A 21984-nucleotide genomic window follows, 5' to 3' on the forward strand; every position below is an offset into this window, starting at 1 on the left:
AATCAACAGTACAACAGAGCCACACCACCTAAAAACCTTACACCTGGGAAAATAAACAGTACAAGAGAGCCACACCACCTAAAACACCTTATACCTGGGAAAATAAACAGTACAACAGAGCCACACCACCTAAAACACCTTATACCTGGGAAAATAAACGGTACAACAGAGCCACACCACCTAAAACACCTTACTCCTGGGAAAATAAACAGTACAACAGAGCCACACCACCTAAAACACCTTACTCCTGGGAAAATAAACAGTACAACAGAGCCACACCACCTAAAACACCTTACTCCTGGGAAAATAAACAGTACAACAGAGCCACACCACCTAAAACACCTTACACCTGGGAAAATAAACAGTACAACAGAGCCACACCACCTAAACACCTTACACCTGGGAAAATAAACAGTACAACAGAGCCACACCACCTAAAACACCTTACACCTAGGAAAATAAACAGTACAACAGAGCCACACCACCTAAAACACCTTACTCCTGGGAAAAAAAACAGTACAAAGACAAACAACAATGAACAACACATGGTTAAATTATTCTTTTAAACTGCAAATGAACATGATGGATGCTCTGAAAATATCCAAAATAATAACAATGAAATCATTTCCTACTGACTTACCTTCCAAGTTTAAGTTGTTGACCTTGAAAATTCCTCCGCCTCTAATATGAAGACTGCCATCCAACATGATATTCAGCTTATTATTATTAGCAGCATCACCTTTGTACTCAAACAGACCCCCATCAAGTATGGTTATACTGTTCATTGAGAATGAGCTCTCCTCTGTTGTACTAGTGGAATTGTGTTTGACAGGAGGATAAACGGTGAAGGAACCATCCAAAGATATGTTCAGTGTTTCAACACCTTTCAACAGTCCACCATACAGAGTTATTCTGCAATCCTTCAGGTATGTGTCAAAAGGTAAATTAACTGTTCCTTCCTGTGATTATAATGAATAAATAGTTTGTCAAACTGAAAATAGCTGTTAAATAAATGAGATTGTATTCATGGTCATTTTTACAGAAGACAATTGCTGAAATAATTCAAACTCTAAGATTTAAGGCCAGGAATCTAACATAGGACCTTCAGCACTCAAGGTGAGTACTCTAACACAAAACCACAGAGGAGTTAAATGAATATAAGAATGTTTTTTGTATGCTTTTAGCCTAAGTAAACACACCATCTCTTTAAAGTAAATACAGTCATCAATCCTGAAAGGGTTCAGTCAAGGCTAGTTCCATTAAAGAAAGACTTAAAAATATTCAGGATTATAATGATATGTGTACAGTGTAATATCATACTACTTTGGTTAACTCTATATCTTGTAATTCCAATTTTTAAACAATTATCTAACCATACCTCATATAAAGTAACATCGAATGATAAAACTGCTGAAGAATTAAAATCAATATTGAGCCACATGTTTTCCTCTACATGTACACCAGCAGTGTTGTCACCAGCCACAGTGGTCAGTGTTAGCTTTCTGGCTCCATCAGTCCTGTATCCATCATTGTCTGTGGCCATCAGTCCAACCTCAGCATAGGTTCCCAGATCTAATGTGTCTAACTCATGTTCTTCAACCTTGTCATCTGGGATAGTTATCTTTGTCTTACGATTCTGTAAAGTAAGCATAAGGCACAGGGTATATATAATGTTGCTGACATTATCTTACTTATTTGGTTGTAAATAAATAAAATGTCAAACTAGATGCTATAAAAAAAATTGAAGGGCTTACCTGGATTCCATCTCAAATATTAAAAATATCCACACTTTATACCTCTTAAGTCTATTTGACCTCCTAAAGTTCAGTAAGGATTGACCATTTTTCATAAGTTTTTTCAACACTATTTAGCAGCATTTTTCTAAAGCTTATAAATTTACAATTCCATTTTCCTACTTTCCTAATGTAATGTACAAATATTTCCAAGGTAAAATGTACCACCACCCTTGATCTCTCCTAATCTCTATAGCTACCAATACAATCCCATGAAAATGATTTTCTCAGTACAATCCTATAAAAATGATTTTCACACAAACTTACCCCATTTCCTTTCTGGTTATATATCTGTAGTTTAGTTGCTGATGGTGATGTGCCAATATCCCTGAGGTATACTGTACCAGCAGCTCCAATCTCTCCGGAGGTAGCAGTACCACCAAGTGACAATAATTCACCAATGTAGTGATTTTTTGTGTATATAATAGACAGTCTACCTCCTCCACCACCATTATAGCCTGCTCCTCCAGTCACCTGTAATAATTAAACAAATCATTTTGTGATGGAACATAAAATACAACAATAAAATATTCTGGTTTATCTTTATAGACGTGTCACTGTAAAACATGTACTTCTGTTATTTCTGTGGTTACAGCAGTTGAAAAACAAATATTTAGAACTGTTCTATTTGAACCAAGTAGGACTTATATGTACAAAATTCAAAATTCTGCCAAATATTTTAGAAATTCCTTTTTGTTAATATTTTTATTTCAAAAATCAATTGAAATCCTTCTCAACATTTAAAAAAAACTTTACCTAATTTTCCCATCCTTTATTATTACTCATCTGTATTTTGTCATAGATTTTTGTAAATTCAAGAATTATCTTCCTTGATGATGTCTCATAAGAGAGTTGGTCTAAAATATCATTAGAGAAACAGAACTACCCAATCTCATGCAATACACTATTTCTTGACTCTTGACAGTTAAATTTTAAAATTTAACTGTCTTGAGTGGATAAATAACTTATCACATTTGATACAGTGGTAAACTATATTTAATACATTGTCAGGAAATATATCAATATCATTTTAACATACATTATTGTACGAACCAGTTACAAAAAAAATGTTTTGACATGTGTATGGTTTTGCTTGTAAAAGTTGTGTATGGAGACAATTGCTGATTATTTATCTGCTCTATACAATATCATACCTCAATAGAGCCAGTGCCATCAAATAATTGTGTGGTGACCAGGATACTACCCCCTGATCCACCACCCCGTGTACTTGACCTTGCCTGTCCATTAGAACTTAGTGTTCCATCCACTTTAGCTTCTGTTGTCAGATTGAGATAGATAATTCCACCACCACAACCACCTAAATTAAACAGAAATGTTTACTCTTAAATCGTCACACAAATATCATAAACTGCATGAAAGTTGATCTGAAAGGGATTTGTCTAGTCTCTTCTGGTTAATTAACTCCCCTTGTAATATAAACTTTTGGCACTCTGAACTTTTTTATCTAAGTGTTTCTGGTGCGGTTAACCTATCAACTTTTTATTTGATTTCAGACTTTCCACAGCCACATATATAAAACAGAAGATCTTTTTTAAAGGTTTTACCAAAGGTCTAAATGACATGAAACTTATATCAGACATTTGTAATGATTCTTTTTAGATTTTGGTTTATATATAGCTCCAAATGTATTATATGTTATTCTCTTTCCAAACTATTGGATCTGTGAGTTGTCCTGATGAAAGCCAATCCATCAATTGATTCAAATGTAAAATAATCCTTATGCTTGATAAACCTAATGACTTGATATTTCTCCAACAGAAGGAAAAAATACAGCCTTCATAGGAGAACTATATTTATTACTAAGGACATCATTTTAATGCCTCGTTTACACGTACGTTTAATTTAGATTGAATTCGAATCGAAGGCGAATCAAATTCGCTAATCACGTTTACACACTCCTCATTTTTTAAATCGAATCAAATTCGAATTGGCTAATTCGCATTAGAAATGCGTTTTCGTTAATGCGAATTAGTGAACTAATTCGCTTTAATTTGAATTAAACTGTGGTGTAGACACTTTCTAAAATCGTAATTTGAATTAAACTATAATTAATTAATTGATAATGTGAATTAAAAGTTAACGTCATTCAGGCAGTAAAGCGAATTTGACGCGCATTGCAATTGGTATTAAAATTTACGTTTGTACGTAAAACGTTTCTAATGCGAATTAAACTAATCCCAATTACGTGTGAACGCAGCATAAATAGCAACATTTTTCCTACATGTATTGTTCTATCTAGCTTGGAAGGATCTGTGATTAAATCCCCAAAATAGGTAAATATATATAGATTTTATTTTTACCTGAGTGACCCCCACTGCTACCAAACAAAGCAGGACGATTAAATGATCCATAAGCATAGGGAGCTGATCTGTCAGATTTACCAGCACCTCCTTCACCACCATAGCTTGCACCTGTACCGTAGGTATATGTATGTACTCCGTCTGGTGTGTCTGTATAGGCAGTGCCTTGTCCAGCTCCTAGAATGTACAAAGTTAAATCATCATTAAAAATTTTTAACAATACAAGTTATCATTTAATATTGTGAAAAAACAAATCCACAATCACTGACGAAATCTTTAGTTATAACGAGAACACACCCGCAACATCGCGGGTCTGTGACTGAATTAAAGTACCTACGCCTTTTTTTCAGCCTGGATTTTTAGTATTCTTATTGTCATCTGATAAAGTCATGCCTTAACTTCACCCATGACATCAATAGTTATACAGATTGAATACAAACCTCCTTCACAGTATCCATTATCATCTGCCCTTACTTCACCCATGACATCTATGGTGACTGTGTGTGCATTTATCTGAAGGTTTTTAGCATTAAGTAATCCACCAGGATAAACCCTGACCTCCTCTCCAGTCAGGATATGCTTTTCCAAATTGTTGTCCATGTACATGTAGCCACGGTTACGGATGTTGAATGCTTTAAATATGATTTCATCAACTCTCTTGTTAGATGTGTCCCACATTTCATTAATTCTCAGTATACCTGAAATTTATAAAAAAATATATAAATAAAATAAAATGCTCCGCTGGGCGCAGCTTGATACGACCGCAGAGGTCGAACCCTGAACAGTTGGGACAAGTATGGACACAACAATCAAGCTTGATACAGCACTGAATTTGGATTGTGATTAAATATTTGACACAGCATAGGTACCTGACACAGAATGAATGTGGTCTAAGAACTTAATTTTTTTTAATTTACCTATTCAAATCATATCTTTATTATTTGCTTTTATATATAAATCAGAAATAACCAATTTAAAATGGAAAATTTTAAAGAAAAAAAAAGGAAAAAAAAATCCCCCCCCCCAAATTTTTTGAACCCCCTTATGATTCACCACCCCAAAACTCAATCCCAGCCTTCCCTTTGTGTTATGGTACCTTGCAGTACAATTTCTGAGAGATCCATACACTTGAACACAAGTTATTGTCATGAAACTAGAAAAAATGCTTGTTTTTTGCCCCTTTTTGGCCCCTAATTCCTAAAATTTTGAGGCAATTACCCCCAAAATCAATCCCAGCCTTTCCGTTATGGTATGGTACCTTGCAGTACAATTTCAGAGAGATCCATACACTTGAACACAAGTTATTGTCTGGAAACTAGAAAAAATGCTTATTTTTGGCCCCTTATTCCTAAACGTTTTGGGCAATTACCCCCAAACTCAATTCCAGCTTTCCCTTTGTGATATGGAACCTTGTAGTACAATTTCAGAGAGATCCATACTCTTACACACAACTTATTGTCATGAAACTAGAAAACATGCTTGTTTTTTGCCCCTTTTTTGGCCCCTAATTCCTAAAATTTTGGGGCAATTACCCCCAAAATCAATCCCAGCCTTCCTGTTATGGTATGGTACCTTGCAGTACAATTTCAGAGAGATCCATACACTTGAACACAAGTTATTGTCTGGAAACTAGAAAAAATGCTTATTTATAGCCCCTTTTTGGCCCCTAATTCCTTAACTGTTGGTACCATAACCCCCAAAATCAATCCCAACCTTCCTTTTGTGGTATTGAACCTTATGGTAAAATTTCATAGAGATCCATTTACTTAAACTAAAGTTAGAGTGTGAAAACCAATGTGTCTTCGGACGACGATGACAACGTCATACCAATATACGACCACAAAAATGTTTTTGCGGTCATATAAAAAGCATCTGATTTCTCTTCTACCTTCTGTTAAACTGACAATCTGTCTTCATGCTTCAATTAATATTTTGTGCTTAAAACAAATTAAATTTAAAATCTTGTCCATATAGTTGATTTTCCAACTTGTATGGCTGTATAATATTACAAACAATTGCAAGCAGTTACATTCATTGTCATGCTAAGCATACACACTTATAATTGTGAAAGCAAGCAGTATGTGTTTGACAGATCTGAAAATGCCTACACTTTACAAATCATCACTGTGAAGCTGCAGACCAAATATCATGTCAGTGTGTTTAATAATACCAGTTCTGGAGAAATGTGGGACATAACATTGATGTTCATTCAATATATTGAAAATTCAACGTATCAGCAAACAGGAAGGAGGTGCCTGATTAAAATCATTCATACTTTACAAGTCATTAATGTCAAACTGCTGACCAAATATGTAGCAATGATCAGGTTGTCTGCATATCAATATTGTAAAATATCAGCTAGGAGTCAGAACATGATTTTTTTGTCAAGTGAGCGCAGCGTACAAGTTCAAATAGCCTTCATATTGTGTCAGGCAGCTGATATTGTACAATATCAATATGCAGACAACCTGATAATCTATTGTATTAATTTTGGTGTATTTGCATTATAGAAACAAGTGTTTTTCTTTGTTTCACCAGCAAACCAGGAGATGACGTGATAAGTTCTGGTCAAACTTATCAACATCGGTTCATTTATTATGACGTCTGTGACATCTCTGGGTCAAAGTTATTAAGGCCAGGTCAACATATTTGATGTCACAAAGCCGTGATATGCAATTTTATGAAGAGCTGAGCAGAGTGATATAGACAGTGGGAACACCGATAAGAAGTACTGCTGTTCAGTAGTACTGAGAACCAGAGAATAATGATATGAAATTGTGTCTTTATGTCTCTCTTTTTTTTGTATAAAAGACAATAAGCTTTGATTCCATTTATTTTGTACTGAAATTCAATTTATCATTCAGGACATTTTTTTTGCTATCGTCACAAAATACCAAATACAGTAAAACTTGCCTAAACTAAACTTTTTGGGGCAGAATATTTTGTTCATCTTAGAAAGGTATCTAGGTCAACAGTGGAAACATTTACAATTGATCATGAACAGGAACACTCACATGGTGATCCAAAAGATTATCACTAGTAATGAAAAGCACTCAACATTAGACCTGAACAAAATTGAGAAAGAATGATATAGCTTACCTTCATCAACAACCGTTAAGTTTTCTACATTTTTCATAACTCCTTCTATCATGACATCAACTCCTGCCACTCTAAGTTCACCTTGTAGAGTTACTTCACCTCCATGATAAACTGACAAATCATTGGGTAGTTTTCCAGTACCAATATATAAGGATTGGTTGTATCCTATGTGGACATGACCTGTCCTGTCTCCATCTATAGCCTCTATAAGTAGATCTATCCTAGACTTTGTGTCAGACGGTTTCAGCAAAGCAAGCTGGGCCTGACGATAGATTTGAAGTTCTTCCAGAACAATTTGTGTGTCATTCTTGGTCTCGATAACAAAGTCTGGGTAATTCACTGGAATGATCCAGGCTACACCACCACCTAGTGTGAAGTTATTGTACACTTCTGTCAGGTTTCTTAGAGGGTTTCTAGGAGCTCTGCCATGGTTGTCCACAAAAAGTGTCCTGTTGGACACAAACTTTGCCATGTCTTGGTTTTCTATTGGTAATTTGTGAACATATATAGTACCAGGTCCTCCATTTTCTCCACCACTACCACTTGTCCCACCAACTGACTTAAATGTGCCTATAAATTGATTAAAAACATTATGAACAAATGGAATGTAAAGAAGATGTATAAAAAAACTTGGTACAAAAGGATTACATTTTTATCTAGAAACAATAAATAACTAGTAATTCATACAGAAGCCAACTTAACCCAGAGTAAAACTTCTGAAGTCACAGCCATATTCCCTTCAGATTATAAGATAAACACAAAATATGCAGGTAAAAGTTCAACTCACTTTAAATAAGTATTTTTCTACATATTTTTTTTCAATTTGCCAATGAAAAAGAAACTGATGCTACGTCCCTTATTTGTTTTAACATTTAATGATTTAGAATTCATTTACTGCATTTAATACTTTTTCATGCGTACACCAATTTATGATGCAACTTACCAACAAAGAAATCATACACATAGTAGAGAGCCACACGACCACCCCCTCCTCCTCCTCCATTATACTGACTACCATCATAGCCATTTCCTCCTGAAGAGTCAATGGTCCCATCTCCATCTATAGTCCATGTGTAGATGAATATACTGCCTCCACTTCCACCACCAGCGCGGTAAGACTTCCAGTTACCTCCTTTGGCAGTGAGGAATCCATCCATTGTTAAAGTATGGCTGACATTTACCTCCAGTCTACCACCTCCCCTACCACCTATGTGAGGGAACATGGAATGTCCGCCATCCTTTCCAAAGGTTGTTGGTTGTAGATATGACCCATGACCTGCACCAACTACATTCTGGCCTTGACCTTGACCTCCATTACCACCATGGCCACCACCTGAACTTCCTGTTGTGCTGGAGGAGCCTTTACCAATTCCTGGAAATTATCATCTTGTTTATATCAAATATATAAGTATTAAATATTTTCATTTTCCTTTTGAACAACTGTACACATGAAATTACCAGACTTTACTTTATGATTTTATAAGATTCAAGACTCTCAGCAAACTGTTTATTCATACAGCAACTTTAAAATCTACATAAATGTATTTACAGATACTCTCTCCACTAAACAGAGCTCAAATTTTCAAATAATTTAACAATTTTTAAATATGTACAAATAATTTTAAAGGCAGGCTGTACCAAGTCTAAACAATAGTTTTATACTCAGCTACTTTGTATCCAAAAATTCCAAATTTGTGATTTTTTAAGAACTCCCTTGTTTCATTCTTTTTTCATGTTTTCAGACTTCGGCATTAAAAATAAACAGAAAATATAAATTTCCCTGGAAATTAAAAATCAAACAACATATCTACAAAGCTGGTACCCCAAGTATAATACTATTTTACTATATATAAATACACACATATTAGTTTAAAATAAAAAATTCAACACAAACCTATTTCCCTTTCAAACTCTGGTACACCCTCATCTACTGTCAGCTCTCCATATGGTTCTATTGTAATATTGGTGTAGGTTAATTTCAGATCATTGGAGAATAGCTGGAAGATAATAAAACAACTTTAATCATTAAACAGTACTAATTCTAATCATACAAAACAAAACCTTAGTTGTATTGATTCCAATATTTCTTAAAACAATGATCATGAAATCTAAGATTTTCTTATTAGACTGTTAATCACCTACCAATTTGATTTCTAAGATGGCCAAAATAACATTTCATTTAAAAGTTTCTTTATCATAGGTGTTAACTTCAAAAACCTGCTTCAATTTTCTTGCAATTAAAACTAACAATTGAAATCCTTAATAAATCAAAGCGTGAATGTGCTGAAAAGGCAGTTACCTACAGGATTTATGAATTTATAGCCCGGGTTGATTATAATCAAACATATTACTTTTCAGGAAAGGCTAACAACATCAGATATTTAGACATTTTTCAATTATTATGGCATGGAAATGATAATTCTACATTGCATTTCCAAATCCAAAGAACATATTTAATATTGTATGAGTATATTAATGTACAAATATCTTTCAATATAAAATTTTATCGTCTACAGAGTAACTTAGGATTGACTTTTTCTACAAACAAATTGATTTTTTGTTTTATATTCAACAAAGTGCAATTGAATATTTAGGGTTAATTTTAATTTTCACCATTTGTGGTTATTCACATTGAGTTTAAAAAAAAAACATTCCAGTTCATCATGATGGTTTGGTGTGAATTTATCTCAAAAACATTGAGTTATAATGATGCATGAGTTCTAAGTGTCCACTCTTTCCCAGAGATAGTTTTTGTTCAAAAAATTATTCCGAGCAAAAAATTAAATAATTCCAAGTATAAATCCAAGAAATGACCATGTCAGGCCACCAATTATTGTTTGTGATTTTCTATGTACAACTCTGAGAAAGCATGATACTACCATATTTTTGTTACGTCATGTATGTAATATAAAAATAAGGAGATGCAGTATGATTGCCAATGAGACAACTATCCAACCAAGTTCAAATGAAGTGGATGTAAGAAATTATGTCCTTCATCAATGAGAAAAACCAATACCGTATAGTCGGCTATAAAAGGCCCTGACATGAAAAATATGAAACAATCCAATTGAGATTACTAACGGCCTTATTTAAAACAAAACAATTTATGAAAAACAAGTATGACAGACATGTACCAACGACAACCACTGTACTACAGGCTCCTGACTTAGGACAGACACATAAAGAATGTGGCCGGGTTAAACATGTTTGTCAGCACTCAACCCTCCCTTACCCTGGGACAGTGATGTAACAGCACAACATAAGAACAAACTATAAAAATCAGTTGAATATGGCTTAACACATTTAAGAGGATCCTCCCCATCTTGCTAAAGTAATCCTGATCCTTGTAACAGTTTGTGGGGTTGATAATCAAAACACAGTGCCTGGGGAGGATGTGTATTGTCTTTGAGTCATTGTTGACCCTGCTATCAGTTAAGAACTTCTCAATCATGCTGAAGGTTCTTTAATGTCCGCATTGGAGTGTGAAATAGTAAGTACTTCTTTGACGAGTTGAAACTTTATTAATTGTTTTTTTCGGCATCAAAAACTTCCAATCGACTTTTGTCAAAGTTTTGACAACATTCCACATTTCTATTAATGCCAGTATTTACCTTTAAGCATCCTTGGTGTGTGCCATAAACAGAAGCTGTATCGAATAATTAATATTATTTGATCACCTGCTGATTGTTCTATCAAATTATTATCACTTGTTTTAAATTTAGCATTGGACATGTTAGGCCGATTTCGGTAATATTCAATGTACCAAATGTTCTGATGGCAGTGATGAGAAAAAGAAAAAAATAATTGGATTCCCGAGAAAACTGAGTTATTATTGACATGTGGCAACTAAGCATAGATAAGTTGACTTTTCATTGTTATATCAACGACTGAAACGATATTAAAAAGTAACTAAAGATTAAAATACCACTCAAAATAAACCTGAACTCTTTCACACGGATTTTTAAGAATATCAGTATGTCAATCGGTTGACTGCTCATAATGCAAAATGCAACTCTATTGTAAATTTTTAAAACTTACAAAAAACACCATTCGATTCTTTACTTCACAATGTCAATGAATTACAATAAAAAACACAGAATATCACAAATAGAAGAAGAAGGAATTCCACTTTTCGTGATTTCAATGGTGACATATTTACCCCCCATGTAGAAACAAAATGTCTATTGCCTGATACCATGAAAGGCATTAAGGCACTGCCTTTAATCAAAGAGCTGAAAGCTCTAAGTAAAAATGACGCCATTGTCTCTCATATTGGGATATTTTTGATGCAAGTCTTGATTTTTACTTAATTTACCTACTGAATCTTAGGCGACGTTTCAGTTTATGGTAGATAGGGTGACTGATAGAATAGATATGAATTGTTTCCACAATCTATAGCGTTTTTATTTGCTTGTCAAGATATATATATATATGTGTGTGAAGTGAAAATAACTACTAGTTGTTCTGCTGTACAAAGAAATAGCTCAAGACTACCTGAACAATCTACAACATTCAAAGTAATATGTGAATTTGTTTCCCTTATTTGTAGAATTATTTAACAAAATGATTATGAAGAGCCTGTAGTAAGAAAGCTCTTATACCCAACAGAGTCCTTATTCAAGAGATAAGTTACAGGTGACCTAGTGACATAATCACATTGTTATTTCAGTTACCTAAACATGATCAATTTCTGTAGATTTAGACAATAGTATTGTTATACTAGTTTCACAATTACAAACAAAGTGACACCATTTATACAACTTAATTTCATTGTGAAGAGCCTGTAGTAAGCAAGCTTACACTGAAATCTTAAAATGACAACATAAATTATTGCAAAATTATTTTTTTTCAAATGATTTAATGTTTAGTACCGTAGTCATTTATTTCAAATAATTGACCCGTAATAAAATAAGGAGATGGGGTGTGATTGCCAATGAGATAACAGTCTGATGTACTATCTACCAGAGTCCAAATAATGTGGCTGTTGGCAGTTATAAGTCACTTTCAGATAGACCTCAACAATGTACCAAACCGGTTTATTGTTTTCAGGTACCACAGGAAAAAGAGGAGTTGTGGCCAGATGCAGCCAGGTGCTGCCAGGATTTAAAACTATTAGAATTACACAGTTTTGTCTGCATTCAGGGAAAATTTCATGGTGTATATTAGATGAACCTTAAAGGTGGATTATCAGATTATTGGTCACAGGAATACTAAAGTGATTGCTGACTTTTCAAATATAAAAATATGCACAAAGAAGGAAATATATCTGATTCCTTGTGAAAATTAAAAGATAGAACATTGCACTTTAATTGATTTGGTAATTTAATTTCAAGAATGACAACATGTCCTGATCTGTTACCATAAGTGTAAAATTTGTTCATTAGCTACTGTTTATTATGTTTATGGTTGAACTGTATCTTTGAAATTTGTCAATCAGTCATGATTTACTTCTTAAGCTGTGTAAGAACCTTCTTGTAATTGAAAATTGGTCTGCCATGATCACGATTTCGACAATATTCTGAGTTCCTAACAAGTTCAAAATTTAGCACATTTGCAGTTTACAATACCCAAAGATCAGGAGAAACAACTATTTTGATTGGCTGATCACAGTTGTCTCCCTAGGGAAAAGTTTGAGCAAAGTTCGAAATTGAGAACAGTAGAATTTAACAAAATCGTGGTTTAGAGGTTTTTACACGATCACTATCGTGCAATCGTGACAAGGGGTCAAAATCGAGTATTTCACGCCTGAATCGTGCAAGTTGGCAGGTATTACAGGATAAGAAATTAAAGAATGAAAATTACAAATTTAATTCTGTTCCAGTTGTATTTCCAACAATATGATTGAAAATTGTCCGACGGTCACGAAGGTTAATGACCGCCATTTTGTCCACAACAAGACATATTGAAGGGAGACAACACCATCTGTTATATTTTTAAAAATGTACATTTGCAACGCTGGAGTTGTCTTTCTTTTACCAATGTATGAGCAAGTAACATTCACTTTAAGTATGTAAAATACGGAACCGAGTTCCGAATGCGGGTTGGAAGTCTGGTCAATGGTAAAAGAAAATTGACTGCGTCATTTTCTAAAAACAGTTACTATTTAAGAACTTTTGTGTATTTTCTTTCCTGTCTAGAGTTTTTACATCCAATGCACCATGAAAATAGGCATCAACATTTTATTAATATCCTACATGCATTTTGAATACATAAGAATTCTAAATTTCTAAATCATCTGACAAATATAAACAAGTGAAACTGTGAGCTACTGCTCACTGATGATACCTCTGCCCAAATGTAAGTGTTTGGTAAACAGGAAGTTGTTGAGTGATGAATCTGAAAATGCATCACACGGTATAGCTGACTCATATAAACCCTGAAACCAAATTTCAGAAATCCTTGTAATGTAGTTCCTGAAATAAATGTGACGAAAAATTTTCAACTACTTGGATGTCATGTGTAAAATGATGTAAGTGTTTGGTAAACAGGAAGTTGTTGAGTGATGAATCTGAAAACGCATCACACGGTATAGCTGACTTATATAAACCCTGAAACCAAATTTCAGAAATCCTTATGATGTAGTTCCTGAGATTCATGGGACAGACGGAAGGACAGACAGAGGTAAAACAGTATACCCCCACTTTTGTAAAGTGGGGGTATAATTATTTCTTTTTTTTCAAAAACTTTTATTTTAGGCTAGGTCATTAACTCCCTGTTCCCATTTTGTGAATTTCCTTATAACAAAAACACAAAATTTATTTGTAAAATGGCAAAGCATATCAGCAATTACCTTAGATCCACTCCTGACAGTAAGAGTGGTCCCCTTTAATGTTGTTAAAGCCTCACTGTCTGTCACCACATTCACTTTTCCAAATGTTTTTATATCAAGGTGATCAATGGTATTAGTTGTGGGCTGATAGTGGTCGATTGTTAGGCTACAGTTAGCATTAACAGTCACGTTGTCCATCATTTCAAAATGTCCTTAAATAAAGAACAAAGTTTCTCTCAAAGTTTCATTGAAATCCATTGAGTTATAAAAAGGAAACAAAGATGTGGATAAACAAACAGTATTCAGAATAATCAAAGTAAAATAAATAAGACGTAAAAAAAAAATTGAGTTAACATAGTATTGATCTACAAGTATACAGGCCAAAATGGTTGGTGGAAGTTTGAGAGCAAGGAATAGAAAATCATAAAAGTACAGATTTGTATGTGAATGATTTATGGAGGGAAAGTAAATGATGGTGATACACACCATTGATGAACAAGCCTGTATGTTAACTGTTTATGGATGAAGAAACTGAATGAGGAGTACACACCTTTGATGTACAGATCTATATGTCTACAATCTATAGATGGCGGAAGTTGGAGTTCTGAATTTCTCTGTGTAAGCACACTGAATTCCATCAAAGCTCTATCTAGGTCAGTTTTAAAGCTTTGACTCGGTCTAACAGTCACTCTGCCTGTGTTGTCACCACTGACATCATGTACAAACAATGCTGCATTGTCATCAGACATCTCAAGAGAGCCACCACCTTTAATTGTCAACTACAAAATAATCATGTTTGGATTTGACTTGATGTATATACTGAAAAAATTAAGGTTGACAGTTTTTATTTAAGGAATGACTGCAATATTTTTTCTGTCTATGAAGAAATAACCTCAAAAATGTGGTGCACACTGAATTACCAGCATAGTGGTTTATTTAAAAGTGTGCACCACAATTATGAGGTTATTTCGAATATACAGAAAAAATATTACAGTCCTTCCTTATAATTCAATTCTAAATTCAATTTTTAAGGAGTAAATCATAAAAAAATGTTGATGACGTCACAGTCACATGACAAAATTATGTCTATGAGCTGATAGACAAAAATATTTCAGCCAATCAGAAGATGTGTTACATCAAAAATTAAATTATTAAAATATACCTTAAATATATCAATCCCTTAAAGGGGCATTGGCTGTCTAATTCATGTTCACCAATTTTGCTCAAATTCTCATATTTGATTAATAACATACTAAAATGTTTATCCAAATTATAAAAAGTCTGGGCTCGATAATATGTATTAACATTTCATGTTTATTTTAGTCTAGATGCCATCTTATTAACCATCGACAGACCTGCCAACTATCCCGCTTTTGGCGGTATCATCCCGATTTTCATGCCTCAACCCAAATCCCAATATCGGGATTGTAAAACAATTCAAAATCCCGATTTTCACAAAATATTCCTGAAAAAAAAATATTGGTTACCGATTTTGAAGTTTTTCTGATCAATTTCTATAAATCTTAATTTTACCTGGCGACATATTCATAACTTTACGACCCCAAGCTAATCAACGGTCACACCAGGTGTCATAACCTGTTGTTACAGGTAATCCGCTTATTTGATGGGTCATAACGATCCTCAAAATTAATTAATTTATAAATAGTATCGGTCAGTTGTCATAAAATTTTTAAAATCAGACGTGTTTCTGTCGAGTTCTGAATTAAAATCGACGCCATATTGTATTCACTTCTACTGTGTATAAGCCTCTGTCGGTAGGAGGACCTCTGAACACAAAGAAAGATAACTCAAATTTTAGCCATTTTCTCATTAATACTGATATAGACTAACACAAGATCTGTCTTCATCCTTCTAACTTTAGGACATTTAGGTTTAGGTCTTTTGAGTCATGGTGGAAAGATAAGAAGGTCTTTGGAGGGGGAAAAGGGGGGTCTTCACTGTGTATCCTTTATTTTTGGGGCCATTTTTCTCTATTCTTAAGTTATTTTGCCAATTAATAAGTAAAAATCATGCAAATAAATGAAATCAAGGCTTATTAGCTCATCATCAGTATACCATAAGAAAAAAGAAGAGATATGAGACTATTTCAAGAGTATAAAAAACAGTGCACACAGAAATGCCGCAAAAATTGTAACCCTTAAAAATCTGGTTGCACACTAAATCCCCCATGGGGATTTTCAAAAGTTGGCAGGTCTGCATCTCAATGTTTAATTGCCAAAAAATTACATTTACATTACGTAAAGTTTGTGAATTATTGGTACAGGTATCCAGATACAATATTAACGACAGCCAATTCTGTTGAATGTTTTCATAATTAACTAGACATCATTGAGATGGGAGCCATCTCTGTGGGCCCCACTGTGAATAACGTGTGGTAAAAAATTGGTATCTTTACCATAGGACATGGGGTTGTCATCTGAAACCAAATTTTTTGACCTTGACCTTTGACCTAGGAAGTTGTACATACATTATGACACACCCTCTGGTGTTGGTTAATATACATGTCAAGTATAAACTTTGAAATCATAAAGGTTCTCAAGATATAGAGTGGACACGATCTTTACCATAGGACATGGGGTTGTCAACTGAAACCAGTTTTTGACCTTGACCTTTGACCTAGGAAGTTGTTCAAACATTATGACACCCCCTCTGGTGTTGGTTAATATACATGTCAAGTATAAAGTATGAAATCATAATGGTTCTCTAGATATAGAGGGGACACAATTTGTTACGGACGGACAGACAGACGGACGGACTGATCACTATAGGGCGACCCGCCATTCAGCGGGGCCCTAATTATTTACTGTTGCAATGTACGCTTCCTACATAAAACTAGAGGCTCTCAAGAGCCTGTGTCGCTCACCTGTATTTACTGATGCTTTGGAAATCATGTAAAATAAGGTTAAAATCATAATTAATAGTATTAGATATTAGACATGTTAGATATTATAATGATATCTAAGATAATAACAAAAAACTGCAAAATTTTTGTAAAATTACTAACTCAGGGTCAGCAACCCAACAACGGGTCGTCGGATTTGTCTGAAAATTTCAGGGCAGATAAATCTAAATCTGATGAACAATTTTGCCACCTGTCAGATTTGCTCTAAATGCTTTAGTTTCAGAGATATAAACCAAAAACTGCATTTTACCCCTATGTTCTATTTTTAGCCATGGCGGCCATCTTGGTTGGTTGGCGGGGTCATCGGACAAATTTTTTAAACTAGATACCTAATAATGATTATGGCCAAGTATGGTTAAATTTGTATCAGTAGTTTCAGAGAAGAAGATTTTTGTAAAAGATTACAAAAATTCACAAAAAATTGTTAAAAATTGATTATTAAAGGCAATAACTCCTAAAGGGGTCGACTGACAATTTTGGTCATGACAACTTATTTGTAGATCTTACTTTGCTGAACATTATTACTGTTTACAGTTTATCTCTATCTATAATAATATTCAAGATAATAACCAAAAACTGCAAAATTTCCTTAAAATTACCAATTCAGGGGCAGCAACCCAACAACAGGTTGTCAGATTTGTCTGAAAATTTCAGGGCAGATAGATCTTGACCTGATAATCAGTTTTACCCTTTGTCAGATTTCCTCTTAATGCTTTGGTTTTAGAGATATAAGCCAAAATCTACATTTTACCCCTATGTTCTATTTTTAGCCATGGCGGCCATCTTGGTTGATTGGCGGGGTCATCGGACACATTTTTTAAACTAGATACCCTAATGATGATTGTGGCCAAGTTTGGTTAAATTTGGCCCAGTTGTTTCAGAGGAGAAGATTTTTGTAAAAAGCTAACGACGACGGACGACGACGCCGCCGCCGCCGCCGACGACGACGGACGATGGACGACGGACGCCAAGTGATGAGAAAAGCTCACTTGACCCTTCGGGTCAGGTGAGCTAATAAACTCCAAACAACCCAAGAATATCCAAGTTTCATTGATGTCTCATTGTCAAAACCCATTTATTTTCTTCCTTACATATTTACACCTTTACTATACCTTTTCAAATTCATACACAGATTTCTGGTCTTGACTGTGAATAATATAGCCAGCTCCAGGTGAGTTTGAATAAACATCCTGTTGATTTGAACTAGGATTCTCACTTAGATAAATCTCAAATTCAGCTAGGCCTGCATAGGTAGAGGTAGCTTGCAAATGGATGTATATCTGGAATGATAAAACAAAGCTGATAATATTTTGGGAAAAAAAATACAGGGAGTGGGGATAGGCATAAAATGAATTGGTAGTGTTTGCTTATAAATCATCAAAAAGAACAAAATAAGTTAATAGCAATCATAATTTTATGTATAGTGGAGGTAAATAAAAAAGTGTCTCCCTACTATATATCTGTATATTAATTTAAAGAATGGTCCTTATATATCAGCACATTTTAAGAAAGTTTGTATCAAGCAAAAGTAATGAACTAAAATCATAGTCCAGTCTGGCATAGTCCCCTGGAATTTCTTAACAAGCAAGAAATACTATATTGCATTTTCAAAATTCTTGTGTGTGCATTTATTATTGTGAATATTTCACAATGGACCATAATAGAAGATTAACAAATGTGTTTCCTGTATATATTTAGTGGAAGAGTTCTACAAATTTAATAAACTGTTAACACAGAGATATGTCTCGCCTTTTTGTACTTTTGATAATGCAAATGTTGAAATTAAAATAGCAATACTTTAACATGTAAGTTATGCAAATATTCAAAGTCAATGAACCATGACTGAAGGTACATGGCAAAACAATCTCCATGTAAATGAGATGTGCCAATGCTAATACAACTGCATACCAAATACCGAAGACTTATCATAAGTCGTTCACTTTCAACAAACCTAAACACAAACATTGACTTGTAAACTATGTAAAAGTTTCAAAGTCAATGAACCATGATGAGGGGGTAGGGCTATATAATCTCCATGGAAACGAGACTTGCAAATGCCAATAAATTTGCATACCAAATATCATTGAATTAACATTAGCGGTTCATCTTAATCTGATCTAATCACAAACTAACACATGACTGAGGGAGCGGAGCTAAATAATCTCCATGGAAATGAGATATGCCAATGCTTATACAACTGCATACCAAATATCATTGACTTACCACTAGTGGTTCCCCATAAACTGACCTAATCACAAACTAATACATGTAAACTAAGCAAAAGTTTCAAAGTCAATAGACCATGACTGAGGGGGCAGGGCCAAATAATCTCCATGGAAATGAGATGTGCCAGTGCTAATACAACTGCATACCAAATATCATTGACAAACCACTAGTGGTTCACCTTAAACTAGACCTAATCACAAACTAATACATTGTTGACGACACTGACACCGGAAACAGCATACCTATGTCTTGCTTTTTGACTCCGTCAAGGTGAGACAAAAATATCTCAAAAAATATTTACCAATAAAATATTGAAACTACCAGCTCTCTTTTATTCAGTATTGAAGGTATAATATAGGCATTAAAACACATTTTTGGGTACAACAGATACAGAAAATTCCATTCAATTAAATTTATTGTTTTATTACCTAGCAATATAAATTGTAACTCAACAGTTAAATATGTGACCATGGTATTACTGATGTGATCTACACTAGTAAATATGTAACTAGTATAAGTTAGCAGATTGTCTTCTCATTCAAATATTTTAATTCCTTGTTATAACTATTCATTTGTTCTCTTTCCTTAAATATGTCTATTTATAAAAAAGAAGATGTGGTATGATTGCCAATGAGACAACTCTCCACAAGAGACCAAATGACACAGAAATTAACAACTATAGGTCACCGTACGGTCTTCAACAATGAGCAAAGCCCATACTGCACAGTCAGCTAATAAAGACCCCGAAATGACAATGTAAAACAACTCAAAAAATTCAAAAATTATTTATTTGAGAGGAAACTGTACCTTGTCTACATAGTCTTGAACAACCACTTTTCCATAATGATCAGCATTGTTTTGTGTATCACAGCCTATTGTATCTACATAACCATCGGTACGATCTACTTCAGATGTACTGTTTATAGTCTTTATATAGTAATTACTCCTTGTAGTACTGCAACACAAAAATAAACAAAATATTTAAATTTGACATAAAGATCAAATTTCACCGTATGTAAAGGGTCCTAATGAAATATTCCTCTGAAACAAATTGCTTCTATCTCAAAAGTTTCGGAAATTAAGTTTCAGAAATTAATCTGTTTCTGGCTGAGATATAACAAGATTGCCATTAGTAATAAAAAGTATCAGAAAACAGGAAGTGGGTGTCTGACAGATCCAAAAAGTGCACACATGTTTCAACTCATCAAGCTGTTAACCAAATATGAAGTCATTCTGTTCAGTAGTTCCTGAGAAAAGTGCGACAGAAATATTTGTTGGATGAACATACCAACAAGGTGAATGCAATACACAAAAATTTCAACTCAAAGTTTAACAATCTCATTCATGAACACCAAGGGTAAACTCTTAGATGGAAAACATAAAGTATGAGGGAGGGTTATATTAATAGTTGACAAGTTGTTTAAAAACTTGCCTAAAACACCATGAATAAACTCTGAGATGGTCCACATATAAATTATGAAATAAGGATCAATAGTTGACTTATTCTTTAAAACTTCCTAGAACACTATGGGTAAACTCTGAGATGGTCCAAATATAAAGTATGAGGGAAGGTTATACCAATAGTTGACTAATTGTTTAAAAACTTGCCTAAAACACCATGGGTAAACTCTGAGATGGTTCAAATATAAAGTATGAAGGAAGGTTATACCAATAGTTGACAAATTGTTTAAACTTGCCTAGAACACCATGGGTAAACTCTGAGATGATCGACATATAAAGTATGGGGGAAGGTTATACCAATAGTTGACTAATTGTTTAAACTTGCCTAGAACACCATGGGTAAACTCTGAGATGGTCCACATATAAAGTATGAGGGAAGGTTATACCAATAGTTGACTAATTGTTTAAACTTGCCTAGAACACCATGGGTAAACTCTGAGATGGTCCACATATAAAGTATGAGGGAAGGTTATACCAGTAGTTGACTAATTGTTTAAACTTGCCTAGAACACCATGGGTAAACTCTGAGATGGTCCACATATAAAGTATGAGGGAAGGTTATACCAGTAGTTGACTAATTGTTTAAACTTGCCTAGAACACCATGGGTAAACTCTGAGATGGTCCACATATAAAGTATGAGGGAAGGTAACAGTGATGGTTGGTGTTTTATCACTACTGAGATATCCTGTTGACCTGCTACCATCAGTCATCCTGTGTAGATGATAGTAGTAATAGTATCCAGTTGATAATCCTGTGTCTATCCAGTTTCTATACACACTGACATCAGTCACAATCAATATGTTATTATTTGTGTAGTACCCAGTACTAGTATCTGATCGATGTGCCAAATACAATGTTTCTGATTCTTCAATTTGTTCTGATTCTGTGTAACCAGAATTGTCTATGATCAGATCTCGTACAGGATGTGTAGAATTAGTCTGATCCTCTAGGTAGACAGTTCCTGATCCCCCATACCCTGATAGACCATAACCACCATAGATTAAGTATTCTCCAGTGAAGTGATTTTCTTTACTGTGGTAGATGGCCATCCTGCCACCTCCGCCTCCACCACCGTTTGTGCTTCCTATGAAAAAAATCATATTTTTAGAGTCATATACTTCATTTCTAAAACAAGGTTATTCTTACAATTTATTAATTTAACATATTATACTAGCTAAATAGTTCTTAAATCTAAGGAACATCAGAAGAATTCAATTAAAATAGGTCTTGTCTTTAGCAATGAAATTGATTAAAGTACTATATATTAAACCAGTTTTTTTCTGTTTTACTCAAGTGTCAAGTCTCTACAGTGAACAGAAAAAGTCAAAAAATGAAACCATGTATTTTGCTTTAGTGAATTAGTTCTCACAACTGAAAATTAATGATTAAAT

The 21984-nt window shown here is 34.2% G+C and overlaps 2 protein-coding genes across 2 annotated transcripts in view; both read right to left on the reverse strand.

Moving 5' to 3' along the window:
- The window catches only part of LOC127738444 (uncharacterized), a 144779-nt gene extending 124702 nt beyond the window's left edge, over positions 1-20077 (reverse strand). Inside the window, exons 1-13 of the mRNA XM_052249693.1 lie at positions 19939-20077; positions 18018-18185; positions 14533-14761; positions 14004-14194; positions 9108-9210; positions 8157-8585; positions 7214-7783; positions 4555-4812; positions 4115-4291; positions 2948-3111; positions 2061-2267; positions 1379-1636; positions 641-959 (exon numbers count right to left, since the gene is read on the reverse strand). Coding sequence (XP_052105653.1) covers positions 641-959; positions 1379-1636; positions 2061-2267; positions 2948-3111; positions 4115-4291; positions 4555-4812; positions 7214-7783; positions 8157-8585; positions 9108-9210; positions 14004-14194; positions 14533-14731 — 2875 coding nt within the window. The 5' untranslated portion in view covers positions 14732-14761; positions 18018-18185; positions 19939-20077. The remainder of the gene's footprint in view (positions 1-640; positions 960-1378; positions 1637-2060; positions 2268-2947; positions 3112-4114; positions 4292-4554; positions 4813-7213; positions 7784-8156; positions 8586-9107; positions 9211-14003; positions 14195-14532; positions 14762-18017; positions 18186-19938) is intronic.
- A 1097-nt stretch (positions 20078-21174) lies between these two features.
- Positions 21175-21984, reverse strand: part of LOC127738449 (uncharacterized) — a 48102-nt gene continuing 47292 nt past the window's right edge. Inside the window, exon 38 of the mRNA XM_052249708.1 lies at positions 21175-21677. Coding sequence (XP_052105668.1) covers positions 21175-21677 — 503 coding nt within the window. The remainder of the gene's footprint in view (positions 21678-21984) is intronic.

The sequence above is a fragment of the Mytilus californianus genome, unplaced genomic scaffold, assembly GCF_021869535.1.
Source record: "Mytilus californianus isolate M0D057914Y unplaced genomic scaffold, xbMytCali1.0.p SCAF_1, whole genome shotgun sequence".
NCBI classification, from domain to species: Eukaryota; Metazoa; Mollusca; class Bivalvia; order Mytilida; family Mytilidae; genus Mytilus; species Mytilus californianus.